Genomic DNA, 20,907 nt, shown 5'->3' with positions numbered 1-20,907 from the left:
TTGTAAAGACGATATCTCCATTATACAATCTAATATAAAATAAATATTGAAATATTTTTTTTTAAATATAAGCCGAAACCGGGTACCGTTGGTTCTTTATACGAATGGTGCTACCTGGATGCTACCCATTAGGCCAGTGGGCATTGTATAATGGAGATAATTCTTTTCTCGACGATATGCATCAAGTGTTACATTTCTAGAAAAATCGTCAGAGCTTTTTTTGAGATCAGCGTTCAGGTTCTGCCCACTCACCCTTCATAAAGTTTCGACCTGAATATTGAATATTATTAAAATAAACAGTCATTCAAAAAAATTTTTTTTTTAAATTATCCATGTAGTGAATCGCAAGGGGGGGGGGGGGGGCACATAACGAACAATGAATATTTTTTTAAGGCATATAAATCACAAAGTTGTACCACAAAGCTTCACTTAAAGGTAGGACGTAGGAGGACTAGGGTTCATCTCGTAGAATACTTTTTGAAGACGCATCAAGTATGCATGTACTTAAATATAGACTTTAATATATATATAGGCCTATTCATTCATATATATTGGCTATCGTGGCCGACAGTTTTGTTTTTTTTACCCTCCGCAGGAAGTCCAATACGTAGGCTATATTGAATTGTTCAAAGGCCTACTTGCCATTTCTACGCATAGTGTATTGTCTCTATAAACATGACATGTAATACATAGGCCTAATATGCCACCAAAACTGGCAAAAACTATGGCGTACGTGGAGCGCCTCAAAAGGAACGACCAGGTACGAATGGTTATGCAATGGGTTCCATCACATTGTGGAATCAGAGGAAACGAGAGGGCCGGCAGTTTGGCGAAGCTATGAACGCTTCTAGACCCACCAGAGGAGCTGCAAACATACGAGAGTGCAAAATCGAGGATTTGTGAATGGATCAAGTCCAAATGGTACAAAAGCTGGGGACCTTTGTAGCACGGGACGGGAAGTCTGGAAAGTTCTCAAACGCCTAAAAAGAAAAGACGAGTGATGGCAGCTAGACAGAAAGGAGCAAGCAATCTTGGCACGATTCCGCAATGGACACTGTCCGATAAGAGCCTACTTCGCTAGGATCCCAGAGAATCACGATCCCAATGTCGACACTATCACGCAGAAGACAAAACCGTGGAACACAACCTCTACGAATGCAGGGTGCTCAGAAACACTTTCAAAGATACGACTAGTCTTGAAACAGAACTGGTGCATGCGGGGGTCTCGCTCTGTACGGAGACAGGCAGACCCTACATAACACTGCCAGATACGACCGTGCTGTAAGGGATTAATCCCAGTACGGAGCCTTAGTGCATGGAGGCTTACAAATGTTAGACATAGAGCCAGATTGATATGTTTGAGATTTGATCCATCGCCTTTTTTTTTTCGCTAAAAAAATTTCTATACGGCCCTGATGACAATTCTTTTAAGAAGGACGTTTGTAATTGTAATAAATAAGAAAAGATACATTGTTAATGACATTTTTAGGTCTGTGCGTAGCCTACTATGCTCAAATACATTGAGTATGTGAATTTTATTTAGTTTCGTACAGATTTCTAAGACTAGCTTTACCTAAGCCTAACAGGAAAATAAATCGATAAATTAAAATGTAGTCCTAGTCTAGATCTTTAATCGAAAAACAATAACAAAGCATGGAGCCAACTCCAGTAGATGCACTTCGAGTTAGCCAGGTTAGAAAAAGATAAATTAACGCATTCATAATATTAATGTAGGTAGTAGACTCTAGATCTAAATCTAGTAGATCTAATAGTGCCTACTTAAAAAAAAAACATTGTCTGCTTTATTACTTAACTTGGGCTTGGGCACTTGGGGGCTTGACTGAGCTTCATTCATCAGACTTTCAATCACTTTGACTTTCACTAAACTTGATTGTCACTTTCACTAGACTGTGACTAGTCACTAGACTCTAGTCTAGACACTAGTCTTAGACCTAGTCAACTTACTTACTATCAGTAGTATCAGATAATTAGACTATCTTATCTAAGATTGAAATCTAGATCTAATTACTACACAGTAACACACACACACAGTGACACACTAGCCTATCACTAGGTGACTAGTCTAGATCTACTTAAATCTAGATTATTTAATTATGATTTATGATTATTATCTAAGACTACAGTCACTACACTAAGTCTAAGTTAAAATAAAGTTTATAAGTAAGTTAGTACTACTCAAGTTTAACTAACTAAAATTTAATAAACTACTTAATAAAACTAGCCTAAGTTACTAGCCTTACTAAGGTCTATTTCAAGTATTTGTCTTATGATTATGTTATAAATTTTAAAATTAGATCCAGATCTAGAATCTAGATCGGCTGCTGATCAGTATGAGTATATAACTATATATTTATATATTTTTTATATTTATATCTAGAACTAGATCTAGGAGGCTCTTATAGTTTGAACACCCCATCAAATTCTCCTTTCTAAACGGGTCGCTTTTTTTTGTTTGTAATTCATTTGTTTTTATGTTTGGAGCTAAAATCGACGATTCGGGACTGAGCATGTCCAATTTTAGATAAGTTCTGGTAATTTTGTTCCGTTTTTCCAAAGCAGATGGCAGTTATTTAGATTCTCGGTAACCATGTATGTTAAGCTGTTGTTTTAACCTCCCCCGGCAATTCATACCCATATAAGGGATGAAGGCTATATCATGAGCCTGTTTGATCGTAGGCTGATGGGCATATCAAAATAAGCTTCCAAACATCTTTAGAAAGACATTCCAATCACATTTATACCGTTAGCTGTTAAATAAAATTAAAAAAGGGGGTATCCAAACAAATAATAATGAATTCAGCTCATTCTCCTTTTTGAACACAGCAAAATCGTATTAAGAAATATTATTGGGATTAATAAATCTATGATTTTTTCAATGAATAAACATGACCTAGATAGAGATATCTAGAATATATAAATTATGAATGAAAGAAAAAGTGTGGGCTGCTAATTTGAAGCCAGAGACCATGCCCACTGCATGTGATCACGCAAGATAAGCAGGCGGTAAGGAGAGGTATACACTCAGCGAGTAGTGTCACAAACTATCCAACAGGCAGTGGAGGGAAGGGGGAGAGAGTCATGAAAAGAATTATAAGCATCTATGGGAGGGAGGGGATGTTAAGGTGTCACAAAACGAACATCCAAATTATGAAAACAAGAAGAGGGTCCTTGGATGGGAGTTAAAAGAAAGACAGAGAGAAAATACAAGTAGCCTAGTAGAAAATATCATGTTTATTAAATTAAAATAATTAATTTATAGCTCTATAATCTATATAAATTTATTTCTGTCTGTTTCTACACATAGATTATATAGGTATTTAAATAAATAAACTATACACGATATATATATATATTTATATATATATATATATATATATATATAAAGAGAGAAATAGAGAGAGTATATGAGGAAATAGACTATAAATACATATTGCAAAATTGAATCTACTTCTTTTACTACAATCTAAATTATTTTTAAGTAACACCGAGATAATTTATTAGCAATTACATAGTGGTGTTCAACACCGGTGCTCACTGTTCAACTAAAGGAGAAAGCCCAAAAACTGCGTTCAAAATAGGAGCATGAAGTGACCTAATTTATTTTAAAATAAAATCTTGACTATGGGTGGTAATACAAAGGAACACAGCTATTTTTATAGTCCTTTAGTTGCAGAATAAGAATCTGCTTTCAGTTTTTTTGTAAGTTAAACCTTCACCAAATAAAAAAATAAAATAAAAAATTGACCTAGTTCCCGAAAGTCGGTGTTCAGTTATAAGAATCTACCATATATATATATAAATATATTTTTATAGTTATATTGTCATTTCTGTCTAACGAACACATTAAGCCCTGCCGCTTCAATTTTTATGCTTGAATTTGTATAGCTCTGTAAAACTAAAGGTTAGTCCTAGGTAAAAACTGCAAACATCTAGACTCTATTAACTCATCATCCATTTGTCTATAAAAATAGATATGTTGTTTTGTTATGCTACGCATAGTTACAATAAAATATATGATGTCAAAGAGGGTCAGGTCAATGCATCCCAGACATTAACGAATGTATATACCATTCCCCCTCTTTTTAACTTAGTGAACACTCTCAGTGTGCTAACGAACATCTCATAGTTATTGTATTAAAAATTTCTTATTATAGATCTTTAATTTTCTTATTTTATATCAATTTCTTTTTACATTAACTAAAGACAGACCGTTCAGCGTTAACGCGCGAAGATTTAAATGTCTACTAGATCTTACTAATCTAAATAAAGTTGATTTCCTTTCAATGTGTCAGTTTATATGACGTCTTCAAGCTAATTGGGGATTAATTGATTGATTAATTCTAATTCATCTAGACTAGATCTAGAACCAGAGATATTTTATGATGTCAGCACCTTTATATAATAGAATGTACGTAAATCTAGAGCTAGAATGGAGATCTAGATCTAATTGTGTAATCTAAGATCAGAAAATAGGGAGTGTTCGTTAGACGAAAATGACTATATATAATCTCTAGGGGCTAACCTAACATCTGAATTGCACCCTTGGCCTTGGCAAAAGCTACTGATTTAAATATTAGGATATAGATCTATATTATTATATAAAAAAATGTTTTTGTCTTAAAATAGAGTCTTAGATATAGATTCTAAAGATCTATATTTGGATCTAAGTCCATACATTACAAACATGGCCCATACTAACTTATGGATAAACAAGATGAAAGCCTGGGCATTATTTATGGTTGAAATGATGTTGCCCACACAGCAGCTCACCCTATTCATGTAGTTGATGTTTCCAAAGGAGCGGAAAATATTCGATACAGTTTGGGATCAGTGGCAACATAGGATCTGCCAGGCCTAAGGGTCACTAGCTCCAGATATTTCCTCAGGGTTGTCTCATGAAGCCTTTCCCATGTTTGGGTATAGCCACAAGGTAGTGAGGAGGTATCGATTCAGACTTTTTCTTTTCCTAGGTGGGTGGCCAACCAAGGCCTTCGACCCCCTCCTGGCTGAATCTTACTGGTTTAGACACCAGTTGGTCGCCTTTGCCCCTTCTCAAGTTCCGTCGGCTCAATATCTGAACCACACGTGAAGGCTAGGACAGGAGTTGGACTGGCATCCATCACAAATAGCCTCTTATGGGCCATGCTTATGAGACTTTAAATTTTAAAGAAGAAATATAGATTTCAAATGTTCACATATTTAAATAAAAATGAATTTTATTTTTTCTGTGTTATCTAGTTAGATACATCAGAACTTGACCAGGAATTAGTGAGGTTAACCAAATCTCATATTGCTCAGCTATTTAAATATCACACGGTAGGTTATATTAAAAAGTTGTTGTTTATATAATTATTAAAATTTTACCAGATTCTACCAATAATAGTTTTTAAACAGCGACTAGTCATTAGCTAAAAGTCTTTAAGAAATTCTAAGTTAAACCTTGTGTCACATAACATAAAGCAGCTATTGCATTAATTTATTTTTAGATTGAAAACTTTCTAGCGAAAGGTCATGTTTGTATCTTGTTTATTTAAAACGATGATGGTTTTCCCGTAAGCTCAAAAAATAGTTTGGACATGGCGACTTGAGTAAAAGAATTTAATTGTATTTAATTTGTATTGTACTGTACATTTATATGTAGTGTATTGTATTAAAGTGTTTCCTAGTTCCAGAATAAAAGCTTTGTATTTATTTAAAGTAGATTTCAGTTTTGAGTTTATACTTTGAAGTAGTATCTCCAGCATCATGATATTATTTGAAAATTCTGAAATAGTCCAATAGAGAGAACTGTACAAAATTAGAACAACAGAAGCACATTGTCTGATTAACACAATTTCATTGAACATCAAGAAATCATTGTTTTTTTGGCACTCAAATATATATCATCACACCTTATAATGACAATGTGAAATTTTTGCTTAAAAAAAAATTTCTTAAATGTCAAATAATTTGTCAGACTTGTCACGAACATTAAAGTTTCTAACAGAATTTGTATGCATTACTACTAGCATAAAAGGGGGGTGGCATATATTACTGTGTATGATATAAAACTAATGCAATATATTATGTAATAATTAGTAATTGTTAACTTGTGTATCTTAATACCTGATACTCAGATACCTTTATATAAAGATACACTATTGTTAGAAGTTTTCATCCCTAGTAAAATATCTAAATCTTTTTAGATTTGAGAGATAAAAACTTGACTTTAATTCATTGTTAATTAATAAAATAAAAAATTTTAGTTATGAACCAATAGCAAAAATGCATAGATTAGTATTTTATGCTGTAATAATTAAATTATAAAAACATTTTTTTTTCAAAGACAGCCTTTTTGACTCGATTTGATCCAGAAATACAAGCTGGCATAAAATTATTGCTTTGGAAGGTAATTGAATTTTTAAAAATTTGCTATAAATAATAAAATCTTGATATTGATTCTAAGAGATACCAAAGGAAATGTTTAAAAATATGTTCATTGTTAAATTACTATGTTTTATTAGAGAATACAATTTACAATGCAATGGAAAAAATATTTGAACCTATGACAGTGTTCATGAAAAAAGAAACCCAGGATCCCTTGGTTAGGAAGTCAAATGCTTTATCAATCAGCCACCATGCCTCCAAACTGTATTTAGGCTTAAGTAGTTAAATTTCTATTTATTGTTTTCCTTTATATGTGAATAAAAAAAAATATTTTTCCTCTTTTCTTTCTCAACTTGCTCAGTTGTTTTTATAAAGCTTCTATCAACTCACTCTGTCTGTCTGGTACAAATTTTGTAGGTGTTATGCTCCCACGGTTCACTTTTGCACAATTATTCAGAGGCAATGATAATACATAAATCAATCAAAAGAATCAACCAATTAGTTAATCAATTAGTGATAATAAGTTAATCTTGTTTTATTTAGGAAAAATGAGTTAAACTTTGCAATATTGAGAGATATAATAGTGATTTTTGTTGTTCTTCCCTTTAGATAAGCTTTCCTTTTGTTTTTCCTTTTTTTTTCACTGATGGGTTACTGATAAAAAGATGTTCCTCTTTTTATCCTTCTATAAATTTTAACCATTCAAGTAGTTATTCAGTCTATTCAAATCCTAGAAATGCAGCTTTATTTTTATATTTCATAAAAAATTTCTGCTATTGTAATCTGTTTTAAAATTCACAACACTAATTTATGTAAGCTAATGGCACAAGTAGTATCAATGTCCTTTAGACTTTTATAATAATTATATAGATTGTTGCATGTAGTGTAGATATAGATAGGCCTATAACACCCTATAAAACTAGTTGAACTCCTTTATAAATTGCAGGAAATATTATGTTCATTTTAGTGCAAATAATTAAGACCATTTTTGCATTGTTACAACAGTGATTAGATGTAGTGATCTTTTAAATTGTTAGAGCATTTATTCCAGATTTTGAATTGCTAAAAGTGTTGAATAGTGTGATCTTTTGAATTATTAAAATAGTGATTAAAAATTATGCTTTGTTACAACATTGATAAGAATTGCTGATCTTTTGAATTGTTACAATGATTGGATTTTATGATGGTAGAAAAAAAAAAAACAACTAACCTTATTGTCCCTGGAACTCTGACTGTTCTGCCCGTTCAGAAAGTAACCACCAAAATCACCGTACACAGTCCAGGGGGAAGGGGGCGGAGTTGAAGGGGGTGCTTGAGGCTTCTGGCGTTTAAATGAGTAGGCCACAGAGGAGAACTTGGGCATCTTGGACTTGAGCCTGGTCAGACTGCTATGTCTGTGTGATTCTAGTCTTGGACTGAAAACGTCACTTACTACAGAGCTGTTGTCCTGGTAACCAGACACCAACTCGTCTGTGTCACCCAAGGATCTCTTTGTCAATTTCTCGTACTGTGAGAAACTGTCACCCAATGTGTACGGTGCATTGGAAGAGTAGATGAATAGGTGCCTGTCCTGATTTGAAGCCTTCACAAATGTTGGATGGTCGTTGTCTTCGTGTTCACTGACACTGCTTATGTGCTCATCATCATCGTCGTCGTCGTCCACGTTGTTTTCGTCAGTTTTATAAACTCTGACACTCCCATACAGCTCGTTGTCCTCCAGGCAGGTGTCTCTAGGGGCGTATGTTTCACTGTAGACGTCATCAACAATCTCCACGGTCTGCTCTTCCGTGTCAGCATCCGCCAGTTGGAACCGGATCATGGAATGCTTGTCTGTGACTTTCTCGTCCACATTCTCCTCGGCACTGGCGTAGAAGCTGTCATCATCTTTGTGGTGGTCCGAGACTCCTGTGTTCAGAAAAACGTTTGGTGTGTCGTCATAAACATGTTTCTCAGAGACGTCCACTGTGTCGTAAGCAAATATCTCTTGGGTTATTTCAGGGCCTTCTCCTACATCACCTGATTCTTCATTCAGATCTTCGCTAATGTGTGCCTCTTGATATAAGCTTGGATCTTCTTGGTGGAAACTTTGTTGGTTTTGATTTACTATTTGATCATCTAGGATGAAACTTTGGTCCTCTTTATCTACGTTTTGTTTCTCAATGTTTAAATTGTTTTCTTCGTGTTCGCCTTGAAGACTTGTAGCAGGAGATGTTACTGACAAGCTGCGTGATGAACCCATTTCTAGTTCCTTGCTGTCTTGTGTTTCGCTTTGTGGTGCTTCTTGTAACAAATTCTCTTTGGCATTCACAGAGAGATCTGGTAGTTGAACAATACTATCAGTTTCGTCCCTACTTCCAGGCACATCACTCTCACTGCCAACATTTTCCAGAGTTTCACTGATAGAATCTTTGGGTGCCGACTCATCTTCCCTGCTGACTGGAGTCACCTTTGGGTCTGGTGTTGCCCTTCTCGATGGCATATTGGTCGACAATGGAGGAGTGGCTGCAGGGATCATATTCGGATGAGCTTCCAATAGGTCAGGACTGATCACCTTGACTTGATTGGGATCTGCCTCGTCTAGCATCTCATCGGTACTTTGCCTGACAAGAGAGATTCCCTCTACATTCAGACTGTCCACACTGTCGAAACTTCCTTGGCTGGTGGCTGTGCCACTTCCTTTGGAGTTTTCAGCAGCTTCACTGTGCTCCTCCTGTTGCATGCTTGGTCTGTGGGCCTCACTGTCAGTAAGACTGGATTTCTCATCTTCATCTGATGATGACAAGCAGTTTAATAAGCATAATTCAATGTGTAAATAAGAACTAGTACACATATTATTTGAACATTGTTTGAGTATAAAGATCAACAAACGTAGCTAAACATGTACTGATTGAAAATGTGCACAAGCAATAATACGGAAGAATCAGGGAGATACATCTAGTAGGAATGGACAGACTGCCAGGTTTGAAACAAACATGAAGTCATAGTATGCCTCTCAGTCAAGACATCTAGTGGGTACATCGGGCAGTTAATTTATCAGTGTACCTGTGTCATGCTTGGCTGCCTGCTGGACATTGAACTGCTGGTCGTCAACAGCACTGCCTTCATCTTCGTCTGCGCTTGGTTCGTTGTGGTCAGGGCTTGGACTCTGGCTCATTGTGGTCTGTCACTTGGCTCACTTCTAGTCTGCTACTGTGCTGTACAGAAAAAAACATAGCAAAATGTCTCAACACACTAACGACCCAAAGCTAAACCTATTAGGGATCAAAAGAAGATCGATCATTGGTATATTGATTGTCGCGATCCGGTCAAGAACTCATACGCCTGGTAGCGCCTGATGTAGCGTTTAGGGTAGAGATGTCCGAGTTTAATCTCGGGTCAAATGTTTAACAAGATGGTCATGCTAACTATAATCATTGTTGTTGGTGTTAGAATGTAAATAGACGATATGTACGCTGTGTCTAACAAACAGAATAATACTATTGGACGCATTGAAATCTTTTAGTCTTTTTTTTAAAATAACTTCTTATGTTTTTTCTGTTATCAACACTTAAACATATCTGAACACCCATTTCTTATTTAAGACTTAAAGATTTTGTCTCTTAAGAACCCAACAACTTTTTACTGGCTTGTGTATTTTTTCTATGAGTAATGTTTCTATATGTATCTACTAGCATAACCCATCGGCTATGCCTGTTGATTAGTTTCCAGACTATATATTTTGTTTATTTTGCCATGGACGACCTTCCTTCTTTTTAGTATACCAATATAATAATATAAACGCTTTCCCAAACACACTCACTTCTCGCCTGTGAATTCTATTATCACTTTTCTCTCCCTCACCTCCCCCCCCCCCTTTTTTTTTGTTTTCGCCCCACCCCCTTTTTTTTTTTTTAAATACTTTTAGTTTCTGTTCCATCTAATTGGCACGCTTTATAACGCTAACCCTACCAGTCACATACTTTTGGAATTGAATTCAATTACCAGTATCACTTAAATTTTCACTACCTTTACTATTTTAACTGTGAATAAACCTTATTTTTAATAACTTAACTAAATAAAATTTAGCCCTTGTATGAAGGGAGAGTAACCTTTTAGGGATTACGGGCACGACATGGCCTAAAATGTGCCGATGTGCCAAAAACTCAAAACCTTATCCCCCCCCCCTCTCCACACACACACAGCCTACGTCTAAAAAATAGTCCTACATTTAATCTCTGAGTATTCTTTTCAGCTTTTTATCGAATTATTTGATATGCTCTCTGATATTTTCAAATACTATCATTTTTTTAAATCAAGTGTTAAAATTAAAATAACCTTTAACTGTATCATGTTCGAGGTTATAAATTCCGTATCAACTTATTTGTAGATCAAGTGAATAAAATGAAATTTTACAAAAACGCTATTTAAAAAAAAAGTTAACGCTAGATTAGGACCTAGCACCCTTCCTTGACCCTCAGACATTTAGTCTGTTGCCCTTACTACTGAGTTATAGTTATAGACGAGTGCATTCGCTTCAACGTAAAAGTGCCTAAAAACGGAGTATACTCAACTACAGCTTTCAATGTGTCGGCTTCCAAAAAGAAAATATTGGTTCGAAATTGCGAATAAAAAAATCTATTTGGTAAATTTAACTGCGGCGGTTTTGATCATGAAAATACACAAAGTTTTCGCAGACCAAAAGTAAGTAATAACACGTAAACTTTTGTTTTTCGTCCACGATAAGTCAGAGAATTAGGGAGTTAGAGCTTTTAAAAAAATTTATATAAGATCGGGAGTACTTATATAACTGGGATATCTAGGTTTCTTTGCTGGTCAGATTTTTACATTAAGTGCTTCTCACAGTTTGTTTTAAAGTGGGCTACAAAAACAACTAACAGATAAAGATGTTCTTGTACAAAACGGCTTTGCATTGTAAGTGTGATAGAAAATTTGTCGTCAAACGAAATCAACTTAATTTGTGAACAAGCCTTTAACGTGTAGCCTTCTTAAGGGCTCTCACTTTTTGGCGACAGCTTTGAGATTGAGACTCCCTGTTTAACGCACTGGTCAAACGGATAACGTTTTCATTTTTGTGTCTAGTTGGCATGCAATTATTTGTTCAGGAAATTTACTTGTGAGTTCATTGAACTCTACCACTGTGTAAGGGCTGGTGGCTTCATTTATCATGCATTCCGTGAGCTGACAACATCGCCGCTTGTTTCACTGTCTGTCATAGCAACATTTGTTAACCAACACATGCAGTGCAAATACACGCCCAGGTGAGCGGTCCTTACTGCTGGCCTCCACCCACATCGTGCTCACACGAGGGTCATAAAATGGCCTGTCCGTTTGTTCAAGTTCAATATTGGTTGAATCAATGAACAATGAAAAGGTCATAACGGGAATAACTAAGTTCAGAGATGGGAATAACTTAGTTCAGAGATGTGAATGCGTTGGCTAAGCGTGGATTTGTTAGTTGTTTAATTTTAAAAAAAAACCTTCCCCACTACAGCTTGCATATTTAGCATAGATGATTATTTAACATTAAAGAGAGTAAGAGGGCAGCTCAAGGATTGAATATTTTATACAGAGTAAGCTTCTCTTTGTTGACATTTTCATTTGTAATTTATTTCTATGTGCTAAAAAAAAATAATGTATTATATGGTTTTCAAAACGATAGCTTATCAATACTTAGGTCTACTGTACACCGGATACACCAAACACAAAAAAAAAGCTTGCTTATGGATATGCCTCCATTTTGTGAACGTATTAGAAAAAAAAAGAAAGAAATAATGCATATATTTAACATAGATAAAAGTCTATGTAAATTATAAATACATAGTTGGGCTGGTGTTCGTATGAAAAAAAGATGCATTGTAGACCTTTGAACGAATGCTTTGAAAAGTATTGGCTTAGTTCTGCACTGTAAAATGAAGGTCCGCGAGAAAGAGGGGCTAGGGAAAAACGGACTAAGAGTTGTGCCGCCTTGTCGCACCGGCCTCAACTCTGAAGGGAACGAGGAGCCCCCTTACTGCTCCCTGCAAGGGCGGAACCCTTACGGAACTTCAGCTTCGTAACACTGAGGCCGTCCCTGCCTGTTTGCACAGTGCCCCAACAAAACCAAGTCAAGGAATGGGCTGGAGATTAGAAAAAAACAAAAACAAGTATAGCTGTCATATGGACTGATTATTAAACAGTGAATTTTGAACTGCTAACGCTGTTAAATGCCAGCCTTGTTATTAAAAACTTATTTAAAAGGCCCCATTAGCAGGTGTATGACTACAGTTGAGTTTTGTGAACAAAGCGAGAGCACTTACATGTCAACATTGAATCGTCCACTTTAAATCCTTACGTGGGTCGATAGCCATGTCTTATTTTCTTACAACTTGTTGAAAACAAAGCGAAATCAACACACGTGTGCTCGACTTTATTCGCCAAATAATGAAAATCACTGCCATAAACTACCACCACTCTCAGTAGAGTCTCAGTGACTCGAATCCGATATGTTGGGGGCTATTGATCGGGAACAAAGTGAGGTCTTGAAAGAAACGTATATTTTAAAACTCGCGTAAAGAAAGAAAGGAATTATGTCTTACTTAAACATGTAAACTCATTGCGCTAAAACTTACAAATAAATTGACTACTTTCGCGATTATATTGTCGAAGTGTTAATATTTTCTGTTTTGTCGCCATTTATTTTGGATCTGCTTGGATCAATGAATTTTTATTTTTTTTGAATGATCTCCCCTTGTGACATTTTCTTTCGTACCTTTATTTTGACATGTGTATTTCTTTTCTTTTAAATTATCGATTCATTGTACAAGAACCATAATTGACACCCATTTATTAAATGGTAATTAAAACAATTATTGCTTTGTATTTACTGTGATATCAAGGCTGTTAGTCATTGTGATGTCCACATGACACCCTCGTTAACCGCCGTCTATGGAGAACTTTACATCCTCTGCCCCTAGAGCTATAAGAGGCATTTATACAATCTCCATGTTCACTCAAGGAACGCTTGGCAAATGTAAAACATTTTTGTGTTCTTTTGTGGGTGTAGTTCTGTATACATTTTTATAGGACGCTGCTTTTACATTTACAACTGAAGAAATAATAACCTGAATAGATCATCAAGAAATCGTGGGTTGCTGAAGGGGGCTTACATTTACTTTTTCTTGCCTCGTCCCAGATGTTGATCTCCATTTTCTTTTTTAAATTGTATTCCTAATGTTTCTTGACTGTCCCATTTTATATCATCTTCGTACACGCACCTCCCCCTCCCCTCTGTCTCTTTTCATATACTTTCTATGATAGGACTTGGAGCCCACAGAGAATAGTCAATTTCTTCAAAATAATTGATTAACGGAGTCATACACACTCTGAGACGATACTGACGTGACCACGCAAAGTTCTCATAAGCCCCCCCCCCCAAATACATATAGGCCTACATACACACACACACATAACTGGGGCACATATACAATTGACATTTTGTCCGTGAAACTGATCCTCCAAGTACATAGTATATTTTGTATGTCTTTTTCATAGATATGGAGCTTGAACACGCCATATCTGGTCACTGTATCTTGTATCGATACCGTGCCCCTTGGATGGTCTCCCTTTACAATAGTTAAATGAAATATAAACGCTAATCGATAGTGTACTAGCGAACACATTAAATGCCTACGTGGCATTTTTACTGTTCAATATGTTCATACCTTTGGTTGTTATGTTTTTGTTGTTATCTAGTCGATTTAATTTGATTTGCAATGAAACCTTTTTTTTCAAATTAATCTGGTTATAGCCTATTGAGTGATTTTTATGTGTATATATTAGTACACTGCTCGAGTTATCTAACCTGGTGGCACAGCGCCATCTTTCAGCAGACGTAGACACTTAGGCAGATATTGGGCTCAAGTGATAAGTCTTTATCTCCCACATTTCTACACTTTATTTTTTTTTAAGAGAGGATCGATATTTTATTGTATTGATCTTTTTAAATCACTAGAATCCCCCCCCCCCCCTTTTTTTTTCTTTTTTTCCGTATTTTTAAGTTCGTTGTTTGTAAAGGGGCCGGAGGGGGGGGGGGTCGTTTTTAGTGAGTGAACCTATAGATCTAGCGATGTGATTGTAATCACGTGGTCTGCTGCCACTATTATCATTCATAACGATATATGCACACATAAGTGTATTGCAATGTCTCGATTGTACATTTCGCTAATTAAATGAAAAGACTTCTGGTGCTCTCTGGAAAGCGATTTCGCTTGTCTGCTATTGTGCTGACTGGTTTAAATTACGATAAGAGGCGGGGTTGGATCTCCCGGTGATATGAAATGAAACGCTACGAGTTATACATACAGTCACTCACAGAAAAACACATACACCTGCTCAAAAGTACAAACAGCCATATCGCTATTTTACATTGCTATCAAAACTAGATTCTTTCGAAAAATATCCGGGATTTAGATTTTGCCTGACAGAAAACTTTTAGTGGTACTTAAGTAGGCTTTTCTCGGGAGAGTTGTCGTTGTTAGCCAAGGGGAAATAAATCAAAGAAGTTTCTTGAAGTTCTGTTGTTATGATTGTCACAATGTCACCATAAGAAACGATAATTGATTGGTGCTACATTAACACTGCAGACTGAATACGTCAGCAGACGTGGCTGTTTAATCTTCGACTTACTTCCCCCTGGTTCTTTTTTCTTTACAGCAGCTACTAATCCAATAGGGTTGATCTATATTCTATAACCATAGTGAATTGAATATTGATCCTGTGCTGGTCTACATTAAAGTGTCATTCGATACAGGTAGACTTGACAACTGCCAAGCTTACTGATTTTTATCCATTAATTTGTTTGTGAGCGTCATTTGATAGGTCTGCTGATTTCAATGCAAAATAATGTTTGATTTTATTGGGAGTGCTCTGAAATATAGGTTTTACATACATTATTTATAGTGTGTAACGTAGGCTTGGGGGACAACTTTCTTGAGAACAGGCAGCTTCCTGTAGACTGGGGATTGGGTTATTTGCATGGCACTGACATTGATCTTTCCCAAGGAAATAACTTATCATACAATCATAGTATAACATTTAAAGTGCAGTTGTTGTTTTTTGCCATCATGAGCTTTTGTCTTGGGAACAAAAGAGTTCTTGTGTACGCTAATGTTTTTGCACATTTTGTTTTTGTCTGCTATCTTCCTTTAAGGATGGGATGGACGTTTAAATGTTTTGATGCACATTCAAAGGTCAAAGGTTTTAATCCTCTTGTTGTCTCTGACATTTGTAACTAGTGATTTGAAGTTTGGTTTGAAGGCTTTAAAGGTGCTCATTAACCTTGAAAGAGTTTACCTTAATTTCATGAACTATGGTTCACAATGCCTCAATATGACCACGTGTATATCATGTCTACTGATTCTACTTCATTCTTCCTCTTTTTAGTTTTCTGTAAATAAGATTTTTTTTTTGGTACCTATTCTCCTAATGCTTCCTGTTTCTAGCATTTACAAAGAATGTAAGGGAGAGTATTCTATGATAATGTCCCTCTGAGTGTTCTTTGTATTACTGCCAACAAGTAATGTCAATAAAGATCAAGGACCTTTGATTTCCTGTTATTACAGTTGTATTACAGCCCTGTCTTTATTGTATTATATGTATCCTTTATTGTATTATATGTATACTGTGAAGTTGTTTTTTTTAAACATTAGGCTTAGCGGGTTATGATTATCTGTTTGGCAATTGTTAAATCCTTTCTTATTTAATTATGATATTTATTTTTTTTATCACTGAATTTTCAGTTTTTATGTATCTGCAATGTTGTAATACATTATTACTTTGCTAATGCTAAAAGCAATTTTTTCTTATATAAATCAATTTTTTTACCTAAATATTTTAGTTTGCTCTCTATGACAGTGGCTCAACAGTTGGTCAAAAGATTTTAGGAATCAAATATTTCACAAAGTACAGGGACAAGTCATGGATTGCAATTACAGGGAGAGAGAAAATATTATATGGCCTCTTGGTAATTATCTTCCCTTGGCTGAAGGAGCGTCTGTCTACATTGTTATATTACTTGGGCCTATCCAATGTGGACTCCACAGTAAGTTGAGTTACAGTGCAGCTATTCTTGTTTGTATTTGTGGTGTTTTTTGTTGCCATTGGTTTAATTTAGCGGTAGATGAAGTGAAAACCAGCTTCCATTGAAGTATAAAGTTCCCTTTGCAACCTCTTGGGCAGATGATGTGAAAGTCATCTATTTCTATGGCCAATTGTTAATGAGCTGTAATGTGGCCAGTTAAACAACCCACCAACTTGACTGTCCCCAACTAAAGTCAGCTACTTATGTAAATATTTGGACTCAGATGCATCCTAAAAGTCCTAAAATCCTTGTGGATACCAAGATTTGAACCTAAGACCCAACCTGTTCAAAAGCCACTTTACCACTCAGCCACTATGCCTCCTCTGTTACATATAGTAGGTGATTATGTGTCCATTTCAATAACCCAAAATATGCCACATTCCGATTTAGCATGTGTAGTTCTTTCAATTTGAGATGTATGTTTTAGCTGCAAATAAAGTACACAGAATTTCAACCGGCTCAAAAGTTTGGCCTTTTCACCGCCTGTTGCAATATTAAAACTTTTAATGACAGCAAAAACATTTTTTTTGTTATTTTATAAATATTAGTAAAACTTGCAAAATGATTTTTCAAAATATGGTTTGTCCTCTCATGATTAATGACTTTCATACTTAGCAATATTTGTTTTCTTCTTCAGGTCTCATGGTGGGTTCAGCAGATAGAAACTGTGTTTAAAGTGTCTGCATTCATTAACCTCTTGGTTTTCTTACGCCAAGGTGTGTATCTAACTCTGTTAGAGAGATTGCTTGGGATCAGAGCAAAGTTTCCACAACAGCAAGGGCTTAGACAGGTAGATTTTTAATCTCTTCAAGTTATACTATACACAAAATGAACATTTTTGTTTTGAGGCTATCATTGGTTGTTAATAAGATAAATTTTATTTCTTAGAGTCTACAGTTTTAACACCAAAAGATGAATGATCCCTTTTTAAACATTTTTAACTTAATACATTTCTTTCCATCTTGAAACATGTGCAGCACCAACCCCTTAAAATAATAAAAGTCACATTCTTTGATTTATAAAAGAATACAACAGAAGTTTAAAACTTAACACTAAAAATTCACATATATGCTGCACAAGCTGAAGACTTGTAAAGTATTATGTACAGCTTCCTCTCCTAGCCTTCAGCTATCATCTTATATCTACAGAAATCCAATTAATTGACAAAATACTAATGATTGGCTCAGTTGATTATCACACATCATGATGTCATATTTTAATTTTTTTTTTATTATTATTTTTTAAAATTTGCAATATTTTAGGTTGGCTTTGAGTTTATGACCAGAGAGCTCATGTGGCATGGCTTTTCAGTAAGTACCTGTCATACTAAATGTTTATAAGCATTAACAATTACTTAATTAGTTAGGATTCATTACTCCTTACAGTTCTTTTTAAATGGAAAACTTTTTAATAGTCAAATTTATTATTTTTTTTCTTGTAGGAATTTCTTTTTTTTCTCCTGCCCTTAATAAACTTTCAAAGAATAAAGAACACATTGAATCGCTGGGTGAGAGGCCAAAGCTCCAGCACCAAAGGTCACTTACAACAACGAACACATACAGACCTGACATCCTGTGCAATTTGTGAGGACTGGCCAGTGATGCCCAGGGAGATTGGCTGTAGACATGTCTTCTGTTACTACTGTATACAAGTAGGTGTTCATTGTAAATACTTATGACCAAGCAAAACTTTTTTTTTCTATTAAGTTAAGTATTAAATTTAACACTTACATCATTGAGTCGAGTAGAGAAAGGGGAAAAAAGTATTATTCTGATTAAAAAACAACACAAGAGTCGAAGTTTATTTTTGTCTTGACTGACTGTATCTCTTCATCTTGATAAAATCTAAAAGCTTTTCCTGTTTTTTTTTAACTGTTAGTCAATTTTTCGGGTTTAATAAAGAGATACACATAAAACTGTGGTTTAATTAAAACTTTGAAGACATGAAAATCATTTCATTGGTATTTTATTTAAATAACTCTTTGCTTGTTCTTTCAGGCAAACTTTTTAGCTGATCCCAATTTCACATGTCCCCTGTGTGGTCATCCTGTGGTCAGTGAAGACAGCATTCAGACTGTGAAGGCCCACATTAACCCAGAAAGAAACACAAGCTCATGAAAAGTGTTGGAAATATTTTATCGTGGCATACTTCTCAGACATGCAGGCTGGCACTAAGTGCCTTCCTGTTCAAACTTGCTGGTGTTATTAAAACATTGTTAATGAGCATGACCTTTTTTTGTTATATTATGAACAAAATTTGTGCCTATTTGTAAGCAAAGTTTTTGGTTTGTTACTCAGTCTATGCACACCAGATCCTGACAGAGGTGACAATGGCTGGTCCTTTGATCAGTCAGCGGCACAACATGGCCTAAATTGTGCCGATGTGCAAAAATCCAAAATATCAGATGTCCTATTGATCAATCAGCTATAAAGTATGCCTTCTTTAGATTTAACATGGTTTGTAATAAGAAAAAAAAAATTGTAGCTGAATTTTGTGATCTATGCACTGTTTTTTTTATTATTTTTTTTTTACTGATTTAAAAGTAAGTGGGTTAGCTTTCTACATTTTATGTGACCATTGTACTAAGTTGCTAGTTTGAGATTATCATTATCCTCTTTTCACATGACAAATTAAGACCTACATAAATTAGCAAGATTGAAACTCAATGTTGTTTTTTTGTACTGAACCACCATTCATCATCTTAATTATTAGAGAATCTTTTTTTTTTAAAGTTAGTCTCTGTTCTCCATCATTTTCATTCCTTTAGACATTTTGTGTTGTTGCTGCAATCAAAGGTTAAATAAGTTTTTTTGTTTTGAATCAAAGATTCAAAGAATCAGCATAACATTCACAAAATGGACCAAACAAAATTATATATATATGTGTGTGTGTGTAATGTATTACTGCCACTAACTTGTTACTATGAATAAAATTTGTAAATTAGAGCTGATGTAAATATCATTATTTCAACATTTGAGCAAACTTGCCCACTTAATGTAAAAATACATAAAAATGTTTGTATTGAAAATTTATTGAAAAAAAAAATGTGGATAAATATTTGTTTGTCAAACTAAAAATATTTGTTAGATCTCAAGTTTAACACACACAATCAAACGGAAAGTTAAATGTGAAGGGAGATAATGCAAGAAAATAAAATGTATTTCCAAGTTTAATAGTTTTAATTATAAAATTGCACATGTTCTACATACTAGTTTATTATCATTTACTAGTTTAATTGAATATCCATTTGAGGAATTTAGGCCTTTCTATTACTTTATGAACTATTTGAATCCACTTTTGTGGCTTTCTTTACTAGATAAACAAATGTATTTACCATGTAAATAATAACATATAACCCAATAAATTTTAAATTATTTAGTAAAACTTCACTCTGAATAGAATGGTTCTAATGGTGGATTATACTTGCTAATGAAATACATCTTTAGAAAACTCTTGCATTTTTTTTTTTATCCTTTTGCTGCACTTGGTGATATGTTCATTTAAATGCACAGGAAAAATTTTACTGTTAAAGTTAAAAGTTTGGTTGTAAATTTTTTTTTACAAATGTACTCAAAAAGAATTGATTGTTGATCATGTTTTTTGTTACATGTTACTGTAAATGTGATGTAAGTTAGTTTCAAAGATCTTAAGGTTGATGTAACTATTTTTAATAAATACACTTAACAGATTGTTCAAATGACTTCCCTTGGTCTTGAAATTCAATAAATAGTTTCAACCTATTATAATTTTATTTTATTGATTAAGTTTTAAAAAATCATTTTGACTCTGTTCTTTAATGTATGACAGTGGTTCTTAATATTTTAAAATTTAATACCCAATAGAAAGACCAATGTTGATAATAGTTTTGTTAATGCATTTTATGTTTGTAATTAATATTTTGTCTTGAAACCATAAGGTATCTCTACTATTCAATTATTGCATTCCAGACTCTAATCCATTTGAAATAATTATGAATTTTAAACCTGACATTCACATCTCATCACTAACAATTCTCTAGTATCAAAATGTAGGACAAGTAAAGTTTTTTAAAGAAGTAAAAGTGTAAAAAGAGAAAATAGTGTTCATGTTTTATGATTGTGTTTAATATATGTTTGTGTAGAGAGCGTAGCTTTGTCATTTTGTTGGTTAAGACTTGAATGTCCAGACTCTTTGTTTGTTACAGACTTTGTCATAATGATATCTTGATAACTTCCCTTAACACAATACTGACTCAATAACTTGGGCTGCAAAACTGTTTTGAGGACTATAAGGAGCTAAAACAATATCTCATGAAATTGGAGTTCAGAAATCAACAAAAAATCCACCCAGATAGTACTGCACATTTTCTGTCATGTGAAGATCTCTTCAGTTCACATTAGACTGAACACTTACATTGATACTGC

At 34.6% G+C, this 20,907-nt stretch overlaps 2 protein-coding genes across 2 annotated transcripts in view; one reads left to right on the top strand and one right to left on the bottom strand.

Moving 5' to 3' along the window:
* The window catches only part of LOC106067583 (rootletin-like), an 80,533-nt gene extending 67,693 nt beyond the window's left edge, over positions 1-12,840 (bottom strand). Inside the window, exons 1-3 of the mRNA XM_056008194.1 lie at positions 12,684-12,840; positions 9,430-9,581; positions 7,598-9,156 (exon numbers count right to left, since the gene is read on the bottom strand). Of these exons, the coding sequence (XP_055864169.1) occupies positions 7,598-9,156; positions 9,430-9,541 (1,671 nt within the window). The 5' untranslated portion in view covers positions 9,542-9,581; positions 12,684-12,840. The remainder of the gene's footprint in view (positions 1-7,597; positions 9,157-9,429; positions 9,582-12,683) is intronic.
* Positions 1,544-20,580, top strand: LOC106075297 (peroxisome biogenesis factor 2-like). The gene is made up of 8 exons (XM_013236265.2): positions 1,544-1,692; positions 5,260-5,337; positions 6,347-6,409; positions 16,262-16,465; positions 17,142-17,294; positions 17,767-17,814; positions 17,946-18,155; positions 18,502-20,580. The coding sequence occupies exons 1-8, from the start codon at positions 1,654-1,656 to the stop codon at positions 18,619-18,621; spliced, it is 915 nt and encodes a 304-aa protein (XP_013091719.2). The 5' UTR covers positions 1,544-1,653; the 3' UTR covers positions 18,622-20,580.
* Positions 20,581-20,907: the final 327 nt, after the last annotated feature.

Source organism: Biomphalaria glabrata, chromosome 13 (assembly GCF_947242115.1).
Source record: "Biomphalaria glabrata chromosome 13, xgBioGlab47.1, whole genome shotgun sequence".
Lineage (NCBI taxonomy): Eukaryota > Metazoa > Mollusca > Gastropoda > Planorbidae > Biomphalaria > Biomphalaria glabrata.
This window is presented reverse-complemented; position numbering and strand designations above follow the sequence as displayed.

Coding starts and splice junctions, on each gene's coding strand:
- LOC106075297 (XM_013236265.2), top strand. CDS start 1,654: ATGGAGCCAACTCCAGTAGATGCACTTCGAGTTAGCCAG. Junction 1,693..5,259: donor ATGCACTTCGAGTTAGCCAG/GTTAGAAAAAGA, acceptor TGTGTTATCTAG/TTAGATACATCAGAACTTGA. Junction 5,338..6,346: donor AGCTATTTAAATATCACACG/GTAGGTTATATT, acceptor TTTTTTTCAAAG/ACAGCCTTTTTGACTCGATT.